General features: G+C 46.1%; 1 protein-coding gene across 1 annotated transcript; it reads left to right on the top strand.

Moving 5' to 3' along the window:
* Window positions 1-273: 273 nt before the first annotated feature.
* Window positions 274-17,611, top strand: LOC125944488 (uncharacterized). Its single transcript, XM_049664990.1, has 5 exons — window positions 274-446; window positions 8,451-8,608; window positions 11,393-11,466; window positions 12,206-12,289; window positions 17,381-17,611. The coding sequence occupies exons 1-5, from the start codon at window positions 333-335 to the stop codon at window positions 17,515-17,517; spliced, it is 567 nt and encodes a 188-aa protein (XP_049520947.1). The 5' UTR covers window positions 274-332; the 3' UTR covers window positions 17,518-17,611.
* Window positions 17,612-19,278: the final 1,667 nt, after the last annotated feature.

Raw genomic sequence — 19,278 nt, 5'->3', positions numbered from 1 at the left:
CGCTAAAAAAATAACGGATAACTTCAAAATAGAATTGTCGCAGCTGTGCCTTCAACATTGCTCTCAAGGTGAACGAGCACGAGGAAAAACACTAATAGAAAACGAAGAACCCTAGGTTTTGTTGGTAACCTTGGCAACATGCTTGATGTCCTTGGGACTGCATGCAGGCTCCCCAGCTCGATTACTGTCAACATGTTTTTCGCAATACTCCAAAGAGTCGCACAGAACCCGTTACACGTGGAACTTGTCGGGTGTATATAAATCACCGTTTTTTCTGAGACGCCACACCGTCATTCCAATTTCGCTGCATTCGCTTGAAAAACTTCATTCTCATGATGCAAGTCGCTGTCCTGCTAGAATGCGCATGCATGATCGCTGTGCCGGTGGCCAGCCAGGAGCTTATCGAAGATAATCCAAGCCTTGAACATTACCAAGACGAAGAAGACGTAAGTGAAATCAGTAAAATTAAAGGGAGGCGCTGGAAATACGTTTCGTCTTAGGATAATGCAGCCTGCTTTTCGCTAGGGTGTAAAGAATGGCATTCCTACTGCGCAAGCATGTGAATACTTATAACTAGTCGACCACCTAATATTTCAATGCTTTCCTCATGCTTTTGCAAGGCACGTCACTCCTATTTGTGTCCATAGATCACAATTTGCTGTTTGAGTCATGGCCGAGTAACAAATTATTTCAAGAATATAATCTTTCTTGTAGTAACAAAAACTTTACAATTATGTTTACAGCAACTAGAAGTTCCAAGTATGAATTAAAAATATCACGAACCATCGGGCAAAGATACACTTTAACTCCGCTATCCAGAAACATGAGGAACCGGTGAATGTGTTAGGCGTTGAGGACAGCACTGACACGTTTAGAGCTATTCCTGGTGAAATGTGCTGCTTCATTTTTTTTAGATATTTACAAATGCCAACATTTATTTGCATTTATTACATAACGGAGCCATCCGTGACGGGTTCCGACACACGGACAGTAAATTACTTCTTAATTAGGTATGAGCAATGCATTTTTTAGCTCCGTACGGCTGCGCGTTTGTCAATCGTTGCAACCCGACTCAAAAGATGCAACGCGAAAGCGTTCATTGGTTCAGCTTTATACTTAGTGGTTTCTTGTCGGCGGCTCTTGTATAAAATATTGCCGTGGTGTTTTCTGCGCCCTTAAATGTTATTAGTCATAGAAACTCTGTATCAGACTAGCGTATCGACGTAAAAAACAGTCCTTGTTAGAAAGTACTGCGCGATAAAGAAAGACGAGTCACGAATACCAGAAACGCTATTCATTTCTGGGAATTTCACATGTGCTCTTATTATGATGTGCATTAATGTTTGGTAATCTCGCTTACGTGTTGAACGCACCCTTCGCTAACGCGCAAATCTATTAAAAACTGCGAGAACCTATTTCCGGCGTAAACAACATCATCACTGTGGAATTGTGTCAGTTTACAAGGCCAAATTTAGTCTTTCTTCTTTCACGGTTTCCGCCAGGAATCTCTATGTTGTAGGACGACGAAGTGTTTCTCATGTGGAACGCTGCTCTTTCTGTCTCCTGAGTTTGTGATTTTTCTTATGCATTTCGGGGATCATCGCTCTCCTGCGGGCGGCGATGGATCCTGACCCCGTTGTACGTAGTCCCGACCTGGCATTGCCTTCGACGTCGGCCTCAAGGAAGCGGAACAGCCGAGATGATGACACCGCCAGTGACAGCACTGAACTGTATACGGCGAGTAGCGATGACAGCGACGACGGCTTCGTCCCTGTGGCGAAGCGCAAGGCGAAGAGGAGGATCCTCGGTGGGTCTTCGCCAGGAAGTACTTCAACATTGAAGACTTCCTGTGGTCCGCCACGCCAGACTATACTATTTGTTCTCGTTGATCCTTCGGACAACCTGAGGAGCATGAATCGGCAACTCATCTCGGCACGACTTGAATCCCTCGTGCCGAATGAGATAAAGGACATTCGCATTAACCCCCGCAAGAACGTCGCGGCCATAGACGTCGAGCACCCGGCAGCTTTACATACGTTGCGAACCGTTCCGGAGCTTGGTGACATCAGAGTCCGCGCTTACATCCCGCAGGACCGAGGCACGATAACGGGCGTCATCTATGATGTCGACGCCTGTATACCGAATGCTGACCTTCCTATCCTCGTCAAACCAGCTACTGACGCCACGGACATATTGCAAGTTTGCCGAATAGGGAACTCCCGTTGCCTCAAGGTGATCTTCAAAGGCGACTGTCTTCCTTCACATGTGAAGGTTGGTCTGTTTCGTCATGTCGTTCGAGCCTATATTCCCAGACCTCTTCAATGCCACAAGTGTCTGAGAATGGGCCACGTCAGCGGCGTATGTAACAAGTTAGCTTGCCCGCGCTGCGCCGAACCCCATACAACAGAGTCTTGCAAGGCGACTACTTTGAAATGCAGAAACTGCAATGGAGATCATGATGCATCTTCAAAAAACTGCCCGCTAATCAAGAAGGAGAAGAGAATTTTGAAACAAATGGTGAAGGACGGCTCATGACGGAAGGAAGCGATAACGACTGTTAGAAGACGACGTTCTCGTCGACGGCGCGCATCCAAGAAAGAAAAAAGTGCTGTTTTACCTCCAGAGCGTTCCATTACGCCACCGCCACCGCCGCCACCACCAAGTACCCTACACCTACATGGTCAGAAGAATACCGAGGCTAAGAGAGGAGAATGTGACGCTGCTTGGCCAGCACTACCACAGGCACACTTCACCGCGGAGCGACAGCATCGACTACCGCCAAGCGCTACTTCGGCAACAGATAAACAAGCTGCGCAAGATGTCCAGGTCGTTGCATTGCTGAGGTCGTTGGTGAGTGTTATCCACACACTCCTGAATAATATACAAACGCCTACCGCCAAATGCGCACTGCAAGTGCTGGATTCCCTTGAACCAGTACTTGCGGGTCTACAGTAAGAAGATGGCTTGCCATCCACAACCACTGCCCCCATTCCGGGAGAAAGTCAAGTGCGCTTCCATACTTCAATGGAACGCCAGAGGTCTGCAGTCACGGATGTCAGAATTTCGTCAATTTGATTTTGAAAACAAGTTCCCTATTCTCATAATTTGTGAACCTCATTTTTCAAAGACAATTCGACTGTCGGGCTACGAATCATTTGTTTCTTCGTCATGCATTGAACGCAGTCAAGTTGCTGTGTATATCCGCAAGGAGCTCACGTATGTTCACCAATTAGTGCAGCCTCACAACGACAATCAATACGTGTGTCTCCGTGTTAAAAAGAAGAAAGTTTCATTTACGCTTATAGGCGCCTACATATGCCCATCACGTCGACTTGATCGACAGAGACTAAACGACATACTCACAAACACTCCAGGCCCTTGGATAATCATGGGTGACTTTAACGCTCACAATCCACTCTGGGGAAGCTTCAGCACAAATCAACGAGGCACGAGTCCAGGGGATCTCGCTGCCGAGCATGGACTGAGTTTTGAACGACGGCAGCCCGACTTATCTACGAGGAGTGACTTACAGCAGCTGTTTGGACTTGACATTAGTGTCGCATAGTTTAAGTTCAAAGGTTCAATGGTTCACAGACATTTAAACTCACGGCAGCGACCATATACCTACGTACGTGACTATCAGAGGCCTTGACAACTTTATTTCCCCTGTGCTCTCGAGACAGATAGACTGGCAAGTGTACCGCGTTTCGATCGAGGAAAAGTGCAAACATGAACATCCCGACCCCTTTGAAGACATGATCATACAAATGCTACAGGCTTCTACGCGGACATATGCAAGATCTACAAGAAGCACAGATTTCGACCAAGAATTGGAGAGACTTCGGGCGATCCGCCGGCGGGCCGAGAGACGATATAGGCGTACTAAGTCCATTTATGACTTGAGGGAAGCCCGACGCATTCAGAAGAAAGTTCATCGTCAGATGATCAAACTTCAGAACCAACGATGGAAGACCTTTTGCGAATCGCTGGACCCTCGCAAGCCGTTATCACCGGTGTGGAGAACTCTCCAGGGCCTTCGCTCACTTCCACAACAACGTCGTTCCTTCACAGCGCTGGCTCTACATCATGGTCGTCTAGATCTTGAGGTCGCGGAAGATTTTTGTGTGAACGTTGCTGGCGACGTCGTTCTGCTGGTTGACTCTTCGCTACATGACGTTCCCGTTGCGAGAGATCAAAGTATGGAAATGCCTTTCTCTATGGAAGAATTGCAAGCGGCCTTGGCTGCGTACAGGCGGTCGTCATCGCCCGCTCCTGATGGGGTGACGTACGCTGCCTTAATGCACCTAGGTTCAACAGCACAATGCTATCTTCTGGATATCTTTAATCAATCTTGGCATGACGGCATAGTCCCCGACGATTGGAAGTGTAGCCGACTGGTGCCTCTACTGAAGCCTGGGAAGTCTCCGCTGAACATTACATCGTACCGCCCGATTGCACTTGCGAGTGGCATCGCTAAGGTCATGGAGAGGATGTTACTAACACGTATGGAATGGTACCTCGAATACTATGACATTTACCCTGAGGCTATGGCTGGCTTTCGACGTGGACGGTCTTCAATTGAAAGCGTCATTGATCTTGTGACCTCCGTGCAACAACAAAAAGCTCTGAAGCGCCTCTATGTGGCACTCTTCTTAGATGTAAAAGGTGCCTACGACAATGTAACCCACGAAGCCATCCTCCAAGCTCTTGAAGCTGCAGAACTTGGAGGCCACGTCTTTAGGTTAATTAGGAGTTATCTATCACGGAGATCTGTGTTTGTACTAACTGAAGCTGGGCCGACAAATAGATATATCTCCAGTCGTGGTGTCCCACAAGGCGGAGTGTTGAGCCCTACTCTTTTCAATCTTGTTCTAGTGGGGCTCGCCGAAACGCTACCACAGACGGCTAATGTCTCGCTCTATGCAGACGATATTTGCATCTGGGAATAGTACAGAAAGCGGCAACCCTGACAGCGGCATACCTTCGCCGACAAGGCCTGACGATATCCGGAGAAAAATGTGCACTAGTGGCATTTACACGACGACCGATGTATTTCTACCCGGTGTGTATCGAGGGCCAGTCAATTGAATACAAGAAAACTCACAGGTTCTTGGGCGTTATTGTGGATCGCGACCTCACTTGGAGTCCCCATGTCTCCTACATGAAGAAAAAACTCATTTGTATTGAGAATATGTTTAAATACGTAGCTGGAAAATCGTGGGGGCCATCCGTGCACTCCATGTTACAGCTGTACAGGGCACTTTTTCTCGGATTCCTGCGATACAGTCTTCCTGTCTTGTACAATACATGCAAGACTAATATCCTTGCACTACAGAGCGTTTACAAGCCCAAGCACTTCGGACATGTCTTGGCCTCCCGAGATGTTCATCGACAGCTGCAACAATTGTCATTGCACAGGAGCACCCGATCACCACTCATATCATCGGTGAGGCGCTAAGAGCGCACATTCGACACATTTCACGGCTACCATCCCATCATTTAGCCGATTTGCCATTGCGAAGACCACAGGCTACATTCTGTAGTATTGTGGCAAGACATCATGCCTCCATACCATCTGGCTTCAAGCCTGCGAAACGCCCAACATCGGCATGGTGGTGCCTCCGGCAAATTCACGTGTGCCTCTCAGTTCCTGGGATTAGCAAAAAGGCAGACTTCTCAACACTAGCCCTGAAGCAATTGTCTCTGCTTGTCATCAACGAGTATTATTTTGACCGTATACACATTTATACGGACGGTTCCACCATTTCCAACAGCTCTACCGGAGCAGTAGTTATTCCATCGGACGCCGTCAATTTGCAATTTAAGTACTCGCACAACACCACGTCTACAACCGCAGAACTTGCGGCTCTTCAAGGTGCACTCAATTACGTGCTCCAGCAGCCTCCAAATCGTTGGGCCATTTTCAGTGATTCTAAAGCAGCTCTACAAACTCTACAGTTTTCCCTACGACAAGCGTTACACGAGCAGCTAGTGCACGAAATTAGGTACGCTCACCACAAACGCTCTCGAATAAGGACACGATATCGTATTTCAATGGTTGCCGAGCCATTGCGGAATTGTCGGCAACGACAGCGCAGATGAAGCAGCACGCTCGGCTCATCACAAACATCAGCTGGTTCCTATACCTCTCTCAAGAACGGATGCTGCACGGCAACTTCAATCGATTGCTCGCCATATGACACTTCTGCGATGGAATTCACCGGGTTTCACCAGCTCACGTTTGCATTCTCTTGACCCTAACTTGCGACTTCGCCTACCACCTGGACTCTCCCGTCGTGAAACAACTTTACTGTGTCGCATGTGGTTGGGTGTCGCATTTACCAACGCCTATTCGTTCCTAATAGGGATAGCCAACAGTGCGGCGTGCAATGTGTGCGGGTGCGACGAGACTCTCGAGCACCTTCTGTGTCACTGTTCATCTTTTCACACTCAACGACGTATTCTCCAAGCTAAACTCAGCCTGTTAGACAACAGAACGTTCTCGGAAGAAAAGATTCTTGGGCCATGGCCTATGCATTCTTGCATTCAAAAGGCCACAAAAGCCCTTCTGCCGTTCGTGAAGAGTACTGGATTGTACGAACGCTTGTGACAGCGGAGATTCTTCTTTGACTGTCTCTGCGAATGACTACTCCATTTTTTATTTTTTTTATTTTCTCTCTTTATCTATTCTTCCCCTTTCCCCCTCCCCATGTGTAGGGTAGCCAACCGGGCACGTCCTTGGTTAACCTCCCTACCTTTCCCTCTTCGTTTCTCTCTCTTTCTCTATGTTATACATTCGTAATATGTAAGAAATTATGCACAGCCGATGCACATGTTGCAATCTGTGGGAAACGAAGCTTCAATGAAGTGGCTCAATAAATACTGTGCCACTTACGGTTATGCGTACAATTGTGTTCACTTCCATCCTGTGCAATATATAACATCATGCAATGTGTGACGTTCCACGAACCGCAGAAGCCACAACTTCTCGTGCAACTTTTATGTTTATGTACTGCACCGCTCGCATGCTCCGCCGAAATGTAAACACCAAAATTCATAGCGTGTGAGGACTAAGGATGCACAATGTCACGAGAACGCTCCTCATGTAGGATGCTTGTTAAGACAGAATCATGATGACAAGTGTACGCAGAGATATGTACGACACGTATGTATCTGTAGTTAAGGATTCTATGCTTCTTATGTCACATTGCCTGATACTCATTCTGGATAATTGAGCAAAACTGGGCGCGCGTCCAATTAAGTATTACCGCGAATTGTTATTCATCCAATGTAACAGCTCGATCTGTTATTCAACTAATGTACGCCTTGCAAGTTACCAGCCTTAAATGGGAGAATAGCACTATCAGACATGTTATAACATCAAGCTACTACAACCTATTTCTATTCTATTTTTCCGATTACCCCTAAACTAGTCAAACTTTTCAGTCCGCGCTGACTTTGCCTGTCTGTCAAGCGACGTCACGAAAGCGTGAAAAGTCACCGCTTAAATGTCACGCATACGCGCTAAAAATGCAACAATATGCCCAACAAAACTGAATTTCCTTCCGAACACCTGGAGACTGCCTCGTTTCGAAAAGAATAAAAGATGGCGGCCCACCGACCACTCTCGCACTGGCTACTCGGAGCAGCCGTCAAAAATGGTTCCCTTTGCTTACAAACGATTTTGCGTGGCAGTATAACGTGATCGATCCTTTTCGGCACTTATCGACACCGCTCTGTGAGTGATTGGTTTAGGCGCCATTTGTATCTCCCCGTTCAATGCCGCAGTAATTTTAGACTAGCCACCGCAACCTATAAGCAAGGGCATGCCCACCAATCGCAGACCTTCGTAGACAGATTATGCTGTTGAAACAACGGTGCGGGTGAAAGCCCGATGCGCACGTCTGCGGTTGCGTAAATTTGACGTCAGGATATTGTAATACAATCAGAATGGAACTGTTTTGTGTTACAGGCGCTAAGTTAAAGTTATATTTAAATACACAAATGCGGGAAGTACGGTGCACGTGGGCGCATGAAATATTTCTAAGAAATCCAAGAATGAAAAGAGAAAAACTGAAACTGTAGACCGGACTTATGAATAAAGCTACGAATCCTAATGTAAGCACACTATCTGTGCACGTCGATTAAAGCTTAATAATGTTTCGAGATTGTCAAAACACGAGATTGTCGTATAAATCGACAACACTTAAGTTAACAAGGACTTCGCTGTATTTTTGACACAGAATCCTAGCTCAGTTTCGCGATTTCAGGAAGAGTAGGTGGCCGGCATTTAGCTACATAGTGGGTGTTGATTTTTTGTTTCCGTGTATTCTCAATGATTTCTATTTAAATTATTGTTGCGAAAGGCATATGCTTTCAAAACTCCGTGACAAGTGCTTTTGCTTAGCACCTGTCTATATTAAAACATTTTTTTTCCTTTGACTCCTCAGTGCTTTCCGTTCAACGGGACCTGGTACACAGTGTACCGCAACTTCGAAAATGACCCTTATCTCGGAGGGAACGCCACCTGCATTAGGACTACCGAAACAGGCGCTTATGCTGGTGGATCTACAACGGCGACTGTTCAGTACTCGCCCAATGTGTCTCTGTAAGATTACGTACTCAAAATTCGTCTTTCAGATATGCGTAGTGTTTATATATTTATTTCCCTTTGCATCACCACCTGTGTTGTACAGTTATTCGCAGCTCGAGCCAGATATTCAGCGCTCGCGCACACATTTGTGCACATGGATGTGCACACATTTGTGCACACATTTGTGCACACGGCAAACTACCAATTGTGGCCATTTCAGCCATTTCTTTAATCAGGTAGGAAATGTTGAAGTACTTTCTCAGAAGCGCAGAAGCGCAAAGGCAGCAGATCAAGTGAAGGGGTATTTTCAACTCACCTACTTTGAGAACTGACAGACGCCTGTTCAAGAAGATTATACGCACTATAGCCAGCGTGCAGGCTGAGAAAATGAAAGCCCACCGTGGTTGCTCAGTGGTTATGGTGTTGGGCTGCTGAGCACTATAGGTCGCGCGATCGAATCCCGGCCACGGCGGCCGCCCTTCGATGAGGCGAAATCCAGAAAACACCCGTGTACTTAGATTTAGGTGCGCGTTACAAATCCCAGGAGGTCTAAATTAATCCGGAGTTCCCCATTACAGCGTGCCTCATAATCAGGTGGTGGTTTTGGCACGTAAAACCCCATATTGTATCTCTAAGAAAATGAATTTCCTCGTCCGTTAAACACAGTGAAGGCATACTGTCACCGATTAAATTTTTTTCACCGTAGTCGGTTCTTAAACGTGCTCAATACTGAGCGATTTAGGAGAGGAAATACGAAGCCTCTACTCTCTGTCGCACACACACAAGCATGTTTATATCAATTCAACGACATATCACTTGTAAAACATTACTATGGAACTCTTCTAAGTAAATATGGAACCTATAAGTAATCTGTAAACAACACAATTAGGTCATTGAAGTTGGCACATCACCATATGATTCGGTGTAGGGCGTCGAAGGAGATCACGACAGGAATGGTGCAGGCGTCTAGAGCGCTGATGCTGAGGTACCCAGCTGGTGTCGGGCGGCGAGACGACGTGTCACGACGGAGCAGGAACGTAGGCCAAGAGGGAAGTCCAGGATGATAGAGGTTGTGTTCTGTGCTCCGATGGACGCCTCGCGGCCGTACACCAGCTTCTACGGTTGAGACGTGGGCTCGGGAGCACCAGGAATAGGCTGGAGCCCAGACCCATCGCCAGGCAGGCTGCTTCTTCTGCCGGTGCTGCCATCTTCTCTCGGCTTCCTCCCTCAGAACGGCGCCGCTCCCGCGTTCCACGCTCGCGCCACAAGGCTCGCCGGAAATTCTTCTTGTCCTTTTCTTTCGCTTGCCATTGCACGACCCTGATCGCGCCTTCATTGTCGTAGTTGTCATCTTCGCCTGTCTTTTGTAACACAGCACGTGCACCTCACAACACATACCAATCAATTGGTTTCCTAAATTAATTAAAATGATCGCTTTAGGTGTCCTGTCCCTATCTCTCTTATTGTGCTTGTCCGTAGGCAGGAAGATCTTTCTAATACTGAACCGGGATGCCAAATTAATGTTCACGGCTACTAACTGCAGTACGGAGTAGGGAGCGGTGGTGCCTGTGTCATGAGCAGGCGATCTTAAAAGAGGAGAGTGCCGGCCGCATATGGTTGCACAAATGTGCTATTTGTTGCTGCCCCCGAAATGATTACGCCCACCGTGCCACGCTCTATGCACTTCTCGCATTGCGCGGATTGCAACTCGGGCGACGTCACAGCAGTTAGATGATGCTCGCTTTGATGCTATTGCTATTGGTGTTGCGTTGTGCTTCCGTGATAGCAACAAGTCACCGCCAGGCAGTTTCCTGTTTGGATGTTTCGTACATGGCCATCTGTAGCGGGAATTGCGTATTGATAGGACAAGAGCCTGTGATGGCAATCTTTCTGTCTGCTTTTTACACTGCATTTGTTTGCAATATATCCACTTTAAATTACAAGTTCCCTGATTACACTGCCGCTCACATTGCTCCTATAAGAAGTGAGTGGTCGTGGCCCACCCATGCACTTTCAAATATTTTGTCTCTTTGGGGCTTATTGTGTCTCCAAGTAATGCATTTTCGTTCTTTAGTTCTGCGCTCCCGGCATTTTCAAGCCACGAACGGCGTGAGCGTACAAGCATACGTATAAGCACACAGATCAGGGGCGAGCGCAGATTGTTAAATTAAGTAAGTGTACGCTACATTGACAACCATTATTGTTAGAGGGCATGATAAACTCCGATTAGTTAAAAGAAAAAAAAAACACTATCGCAGTTTCGTCTGAATGGCGAAAGCGATTGGATAGCGTTTGGAAATTACGAGACAACTACGTAAATGCGGAGTCATAGTTTTATCGGCCGCATATATTGAAGTGAATTGAGTAAATTGCAGTAATTCGCTCACTAATTTATTTTAGAAGTGTGGTGTCACGCGCGCACAGGCATGTATGAACCGATCTCACTCAATGAGTGCTGGCAGTCACTGTCGCGACGCTCGCTTGATGAAGAGCGGCAGCAGCAGCGAGCGAATGCTTCGAAACTTGATATTACGCGACCGCCAACCCTAGGCGCCTGAGAGCACAGCACACACCAAGCCACGAGTAATATCGTATGGCCTTACTTTTGCACCCTTCGCAACGTGCCACTAAGTAGGGGCGCGCGGATCCGCGCTCAACCATGCTTTGCACAGCCACGGCTGGGTTTTAAGAGAAGACGCGCCCTCACCTGCGCAAACATTTTGGTCGCTCACCGCGAGGAACAGGTTAACAGCGAAGGCTCCTTGACTTCGACTGATATTTCTGGCCATTATTTTCCAGGAACGTGAAGCTCACACTCGCTTCATCTTCTGGATATTCTGTGCTCAATGTCATTCAAGTACAGAGTGCTGATGGTGAGCACTTCAAACTTCTGTTATATACGCGGTAAGGTTTCGGAACGAATTTGGCAGCTTATTAATTTTAATTGTAGTTCTGGTACCTGTCCGGCGTTCCCTGTTCCTCTAAACTATTGATTAGAGTTAATTTTCTTTCTGCAGCCCCGAAACGATTGTTTTTAGTCACCTGGAGAAGCACACGCTGTCTACTTACGCTGCACTAGTTAACCGGTCCACTGACGCAGCAAGAGATCAGATTGCTTCGTGTCTGGTAAAGTTTCCTATCTTCCCGCTGCTCGAAGACGGCAACGTTATCGGCAGTGCTATTTACAGTGGCAAGTTAGCCTTTCAATGATAGGGAGAATCGAACCTAATGGATGTTCCCAAGCACTGACAGGTATACTGCTTAAAAATATATCTAACCACGTGGCTCCTTGTCCACTACCTCTGCCACTTGCATTACATTGTACTGTTTAGCGGACTACTGTGCAGTCATGATAATGGGCCAATGTTTAATGTTCGTCGACCGCGGTATATCTTCAAAGCCATAATAAGTGTTCACGAAATCAGTGCGTTTAGTGAAATCAGGAACTAGCGTATGAGTGATGGTACTGTAAAGGTAACACATTCACCTAAAATTTTTTCTCAGAATTAGTTTATGGTCGTATGACCAAATATATCTATGTGGTCATTCTGAGGATTGGGCGTTTCGTTGGGGTGCGCCACCTTTGCCTAAATAATTGTTTTTGTTCCACAGATCCTAGCGTGAACTTCAATCTCACGAATGCATACAGAGATTGCCAGAAGTGTAAAGTGTTCCGCCACAGCTACATCAATGAAGGTGAGGATGGGTCTCCCCTTATTAAATATGTGAGATTTCGTACAACGGTTTGGCTACTAGAGTAGTCATCGTGTCACTGATGCATTGGCAACAGTACCTAAAGTAGAAGATTGCGAACCCTCATGCTCTTCCATTTCATCAACACGGCGCAAAGCGCATGACCTATAAGCCAATGCATTATCGATATGCATTTAAATGCCCCAGCTCTCAGAAAGCAATGTGCAGGTCTTGTATATGCTTGGAAGCCATCGAGCACTTGTTGTGCCGTATCCTCTACATGACATCAAGAGTTTCTGTATCCAGACCACAATTGAACTGGCTGGGTGCCAGAACATATTCCGAGGCGAAAATTATGGGACAATGGTCACGTCTGTCCCTAGTGAGAAAAACAATCTGCGCAGTACTGGAGCCCTTCATGTGAAATGACGTGAGCGGCCTCCTGTAGTTCTGCTGTACTCCATCTTGCGCGCATGTATTGCGCACACATCTTTTCTTTCTTTCTAACTTCTTTTTGCTTACCCCTTGTGTAAAGTCGCAAATGTGGTGCTAGGCTAGTGGACCACTCCGCCGTTTCTCTCCTTGCCTTATATATATATATATATATATATATATATATATATATATATGAATTTATAGTTTCTCCAACGGATATACCCCAATCCATTTTTATTACATTCGATCTATCCAGACACGTACACTAGCAATACCTGCCCACAGTGCGGCGCTTCAGCTAACTTAGAACACGTGCCATGGCGATGCTCCTCGTTACGAGGCACAGATCAAGTAGACCAGTCAAGATGGAATACCTCACTGCGAAGTCCCTACTACGGGGACCAAATCGGTGCCGTCCAGAAAGCCCACAATCAACACAACCTAGATAGCAGAAGGCTTGTTATCTTATCATGCTACCTGGCCCGACTGCCATAGAATCTATTGGGGATGCTCCCGAGTAAGCAACAGTGATTTTGACGTCATCGCTTTCGTCACGCCAGCTTCGGCAATGGAAATTTCTGGCCAGGTAGCGTGACGTCATGGATCATAGTGGACAGGCCTTCTGCTATCTAGGTGGTGTTGCCACGATGCGGCGGTAAGGCTCGGCCTGCCCGTCCTAACGTGGGAGCGGCCTGCTGCGCGATAATCAAATTTCTCAGGACTCTTAATAAGGTTTTGCCTTACATCCATACATCTAACGGCTCAAATCGACTTGAAGTGTTAACATCAAGTCCATAAGCAGCAGTAACCAACGCAAAATCACCTCACTTCAGAATTCCACCCGGAAACTGCGGCTTGAAGTCTATCCTGAGCGCTTTTACAAGATCGGACCACATTTTATGCGTGGATATGTATTCAATTCATGCATAGAAGAAAGCAAGGACAGTGCATGGTTTTTTTTGTGATACGTATCCGCAAAATACAACAAACCTACAGACGATATACATGCTAACTGTAGAATAATCTGCTCCGGAAGCTTCAGAAGACCTGTACGCAGAATCTGTACGCAGAGAACTTGAGCAGCTCCCACAAAGAAAGATAATCATGAGAAAGATCTTGCCGAACTTCGCACTTCAGCATAACATGACTGGTCTATAATTGCAGTCCTAGTAGCGTACATAAATTTTGCCAGCTGTTTATTTTATCTGATATATAATGGCATACGTTTCTTTTAAAGCATAATATGTTATGGAATGCATGAGTGGCAGCTGGTACTTATTCTGCAGCGAATTACGGCAAGGAGCTAAGGAACAGGCCGATTCTGTACGTTCCTTTGCCACGCTTTCGCTAAGGAGTAGAAGTGATAGTTAGACTACGTGGTACATATTTCTGGTAGTCTGTTAAGTGCCAAGCAGTACAGAAACGAATGAGCACCAACAGCAGCACTTGTTACAGAATAACAAATTGTGGTCTTGTAAAGGAGCACGAAGCTCGGCGTAATAGAAACACGATGTGCAAGAAGAGTCATATTGAACGTTGTTCGTGCTATTGTGGAGGCTGCCATGCCTTCCATGCATTCGTATTTGCCAAGCACTGATGTATGCTGTGAGTGGATGGCCCAGAGTCATAGCTGTGGTTTTTGCCTTCGCCGCGCTCAAGGGCAAACGAAATCGAGTGCTGAAAGCCTGAGCTCAGATAATCTCGATTGTGCGGAGTTTATGTAGATGTTAGATATTACGGGCAGGCTGCATGGCAGAAACGCCTTAAAACGTGTGTGACACAACTGCAGCACAGCTTGCACGAAAGCACCCCACATCACTAAGGAATGAATTTTTACAGTTAAAATAAACGTCAACTTGGTCCTTTACATACACCACACGAGGACTCTAAAGAGACCCTCGTCAGTTATGCTTCGCAAGAATCTGGGATTTCTGTAATTTACGACATTCTTAGAATATACCGTATGGAGTCATCGGCATGTGAGTAAGTGCCATATTAGCAACTTTTCAAAAGATATCTCCAGACCTCAGTCGCGGAGGTAGGGAGATGTGAGGGGAACAGTCCTTTGAAGCTGTGCACGCACGTGAGCTCTTAAGAAAAGCTAAATTCAACGGCAAATATATTCGGCGTACAAAAAGAATCGGACGGTCCTTCGCCGGTTTCATATGAGTCCATTAAGCGGGAGATGCAACAGCCTCGGGCTCAGTACTCCGCCTTGAGGTACTCACCTACTACAATAGTGCTAAAGACATAGTACGTATTCGGGAAGCACGCAGAAAGACTTCCTGCATGCGTCCTACAGAACACGTACAGCCAACCGATTCTTATACAGGACCGCGCGACCATAGACTAGCCGGCCGAAGAACGCCTTCTAACGGCGTGAAGTGAGAAGATCAGCAAGCGATTGCCAAGTCCCTGCCAAGACCTTGCCCTCGCGTCATTAGAAGGCGCTGACCGACCGGCTGGTCGACTGCTCGCGCGCCACTGTTAAAGGACGGGTTGACTGTGCATCCTCTGGCCAAGTCATGCAACATATATTGGACTAAGGGCGACTTCATCAACGACGTTCGCATATGTCCTGCTGATGCAATAAATACAACCACATACATTATTTTACGGGACTTCTCATGTCGCAGATACGTCACCACGATAATTAAATTACACATTAGAAAACGGTCTCAATTCCCGAACTACATTTTTCCAACAGTTAAAATGAGTACAGGTAACTAGCAATCTGACAAATCCGGGACTTGTTTACATAAGTATGCCACACATGGCAGAACAAAATAATCATTACGGGAAGACAAGCAGCAACATCAAAAGGTCGCGGCTAGAGAAACACTGTCTGTAAGGGCTTTACATTGACATTAGAACCAAGTATTTGTTTGTTTTGATAAATTGTTCAGCAGAGTAGGGTCAGCAAAATTTAGCCGTCCGTCCACCACAAATAATTAAGGATGTGTCTACGTTCTTTAGCTTGGAATGGCGACTAGTTTAAGGCGCTACGTTCGTTTCTGATGGAGTCAATTTAGATAAAGTGTCATCATTTTTCATAAATTACTTGTAATGTTCACATACGGTGAAATGAGAAAGAGACTGCACATTATTAATAGTAATGTTGTTTTAAAGACTGTAGGCTTGACTCAGATAATTAGGGCGAATAGCTAATCAGGCAAACAAACAGTTTTGTGCAAAACGTGCAGCCTGGTAAGATTCTCAGACATAGAGTTTTCGTACTGTCTTAGGCCTAAACAAGAACCTCATAGTTTATAGTAAATTCGAACATCCCATTATAGCGTAAGAGGTTGGAAAAGAAGAGATATGACGAAGAAAGGAACCAATAACGTCACACGGCTTCTGGATTAGATGGATGATAGGAATGTGCTATCCTCAACAGGCTTCAGCCACTCGCTTACAATAGCGGCAGTAAATGAGTTCTCGAGAAATCACGAGGAATACTAAAGCATATATCCAATGCCTTAGTCAGGTTGCGCCGTCCACGTTTCAGAGTATACAGTACCTCCATACTTCTAGCCAGGTCATTTATGCTTACAGCTTTGGCGTTGCCCTACTAAGCACAAGATCGCGGGTTCGATTCTCAACCGCGGCGGCCGCATATTGAAGTGGGCGACACGCAAGAACGCACGAGTAATTAGATTTAAATACACGTTAACGAACCCCAGCTGGACAAAATAATTACAGAGTCCGCCACTACTGACTCCCTCATATTCAAATCTTGGTTATGGCACGTAAAGTCCTCGATTTTTTCGAAAATGAATAATAGTCCTGTTTTCGTAGATATTAGAGGAATAATTAAAAAAGGCACTTTTTCGCATAAGTTTCACGCAGTACTGATAATCGAATTTTTTTGTTCACGAGAATTCGTCCACACGATTAGCATTTTCAAATCTTAAAACCTCCATAACTGTCTTATAGGTCACGATGCGTCACGTGCACCTGCGTCACGCTGCGTCAAGATGCGTCACGATGCGCGTTTTGAGCTGGGGGACATTCTTGAAGTGCGCTCCTGCCACTGGTTTGGGTGGTAGCAAAGCGTTTCTTCAGCATTGTCTCAATGCGACTTCCTAAACATATTTTGTCATAGTTCATTTCACATGTTTATTTCCGCAGGTTTTATTTGTGTTTTTCTGTATTTCTGCCCTAATCCTGTGTTACGCCTAAACTGGTATACTGGTATACTAAGCTGGTCGCTAGGCTAACCTTTCCAGTAAATAAAAATAATCGTCCCCTGTCTTTGTGAATGACAACAACAAAAGTGCCGGAACTGCATGTACCACTGTGCGCATAGAATGCTTAGAATGCGTATAGAATATCAAGATTTGCTATTTTTTCCCCAACATACATTCGGCTTCCTTTAATGTGGTGCCGATACCAACGTGCTAGCACGCTCGAAATAAAGGATTCGCTGTAAGTGAAATAAAAAAGGAATTATCGTTTTGTTTGAAGTCCGTAACAACGAGAAGAGACGCTGCAGGGACCACTACTGTGTGTATAGCTAGGACATTCCTGAGAGTCAGTCAAGACCAATGATTTGAAGTAACACGCAAGTGCCGAATAATTTCACCGATATATACTGTCAGCGTCATGTTGGAGGTAACCTATGAACACTCTCGTGCACATTATATACGTTGCACGCAGGACAAGGGTGCAGCTTGTGGAAGCCGGAGAGTCAGCTTGGAACGATCGACACCTGTTGCGATTTCGTCTTCGATTTGCTGTGTGGCACTTCAAACAAGTACCAGATCTACACTGCAGCGTGCAGCGATTTCGCGTGAAACCAGCAGCGCGTCCACACGACGAGCACACAAGGTTGCTGAATTCTATATACAGGGCTGAAATAAAGCCTGCTGCAAATGATTTTGAAGTGTATTGTCAGATTTGGAGACTTGGCTTTCGCCACCGATAGAGTGTGCAACAAGATTGTCAGCGCTTTCACGTCTCCTTGCAAGAAACAAGGCTTAGATAGATGAAGTTTATTCGGAAATGTTTTGTTTCTCAATGTGTTTTTGGTGGCATCACAACCACGTCTAAAAATTTGTTGGGGCGTATATATCATTACAGTTCTGTGCAAGAGAGGAGTATTGCAAGCAAAGTGACAAAAAAGAGGGGCGACAATAGATAATGCGATGGGCTTAGAGAGACAGAAATCATGCTGAACTTAATTTTGTTGTAATCGAGCAAATACACAATTCATTTAAAAATATTGGACAGATGTTTCCTTTTGTAGGATCTTAAAAGCGTAAAGGACTACAGCCGTAGTAAGGGACAGAGAGAATGAACTCTAAAGAAATGGATGGTTGAGTGGCCTAAGCGGTTGGAAGCGTCAGTGGTGGGTATGATAAAAAAACTAAGGGGGCACCTAAGAAATTGTTATGATCAGTACATTCGAAAGCACTACTTGTCGCTCAGTCTGTCACTGTGTTATGTCGATGAGTTTTGTGTTGCGGCGAAATTGTTCGAAGTTTAGTGCTACGGCGCTATGTTTCCGAGCGTAATGTTGCTGCTTATGAGGTCGAAACAGCGCAAGACGGCAAACCGGCCTTATTGCGCTTTTTCAGCCGAGCTTTATTTGTGAAGTTCTCATTAAAGTAGTGTTTCACGCACATTGCGTTGAGTGTTCTTTCTCGATAAGACCACTTTTCAGCACGACGACGCCACTTCGCCGAACGACGACAGTACTTTTTTAAGCGGCACCGTGGTGTTGGCACTGCATTTCTTCATCCAGTTCGTACGCGAACTGCAAGTCATACTCTGTGGCAATTTCGTAGTCATCGTCCGACGGGTACCTGAAGGGCGTTGTATCTTATTCGTCGTCGTTGCCCATCGGTTACCGCGAACGCCTGTGCGGGTGCAAGTTGATCGACAGTAGCATGGCCTTGTGATCGGAATGGTATGCCGATCCTTTCGCCTTGTCGGTGACTTGGGTCATAAACGTTGTTTCGCTTCAACTGCTCTCTGCGCACGTTTCACTGCGCTGCGATGGTCTCGTACTTCGTCGGCCGTGAACTGGGGCCTCCGGCCACGCTTTCCTGTGTCGCCCGATGATGTACACGCGAGCGATTCAAGTTCGGACGGTGAAGAATCTATAGCAAAGTGTTAGTACACGAACTCCAAAAGCAGCTTGGCGAAACGTGACAACCGTGCAGGCGTCGTCATGTTGCTACGACTCATTGTTGTGACGCTAAAAATATTGAAAATATCACGCAGTAGCAAACACGAACACGTAGCACGCACGTATGGACAACGCGTGGAGTCCTTCCCGTCTATTTTTCACAAACATCCGTTGGCTATTTCTAGAAATTACTGTAAAATGCATTGCGCTAGAAATGATGCGTTGAGAGATTCCTCAACTAGATCTCGTCACCCTACTTAGGGAGGCTCGGGATCGCGTTGATCGCGCGTTTCGTCGGAATTGCATCTCGTCGTCAGCGCCTGCGCAGATTAGCAACATGGCGTCGCCGTTGGTGTTGCCGATTTCAATGCGAAAGTGTTCTTGGAGAGCGTTTCCTCTAGAGTTGCTTGTAATAACTCCGTGC

The sequence above is a fragment of the Dermacentor silvarum genome, chromosome 3, assembly GCF_013339745.2.
Source record: "Dermacentor silvarum isolate Dsil-2018 chromosome 3, BIME_Dsil_1.4, whole genome shotgun sequence".
Taxonomy (NCBI): Eukaryota; Metazoa; Arthropoda; class Arachnida; order Ixodida; family Ixodidae; genus Dermacentor; species Dermacentor silvarum.
This window is presented reverse-complemented; position numbering and strand designations above follow the sequence as displayed.

What these genes read in the sequence shown, in the direction of transcription:
- LOC125944488 (XM_049664990.1), top strand. Translation starts at nt 333, where the DNA reads ATGATGCAAGTCGCTGTCCTGCTAGAATGCGCATGCATGATCGCTGTG. An exon ending in TACTCGCCCAATGTGTCTCT is followed by an intron (nt 8,609 to 11,392) that starts GTAAGATTACGT and finishes ATTATTTTCCAG; the next exon opens with GAACGTGAAGCTCACACTCG. An exon ending in CCACAGCTACATCAATGAAG is followed by an intron (nt 12,290 to 17,380) that starts GTGAGGATGGGT and finishes CGTTGCACGCAG; the next exon opens with GACAAGGGTGCAGCTTGTGG.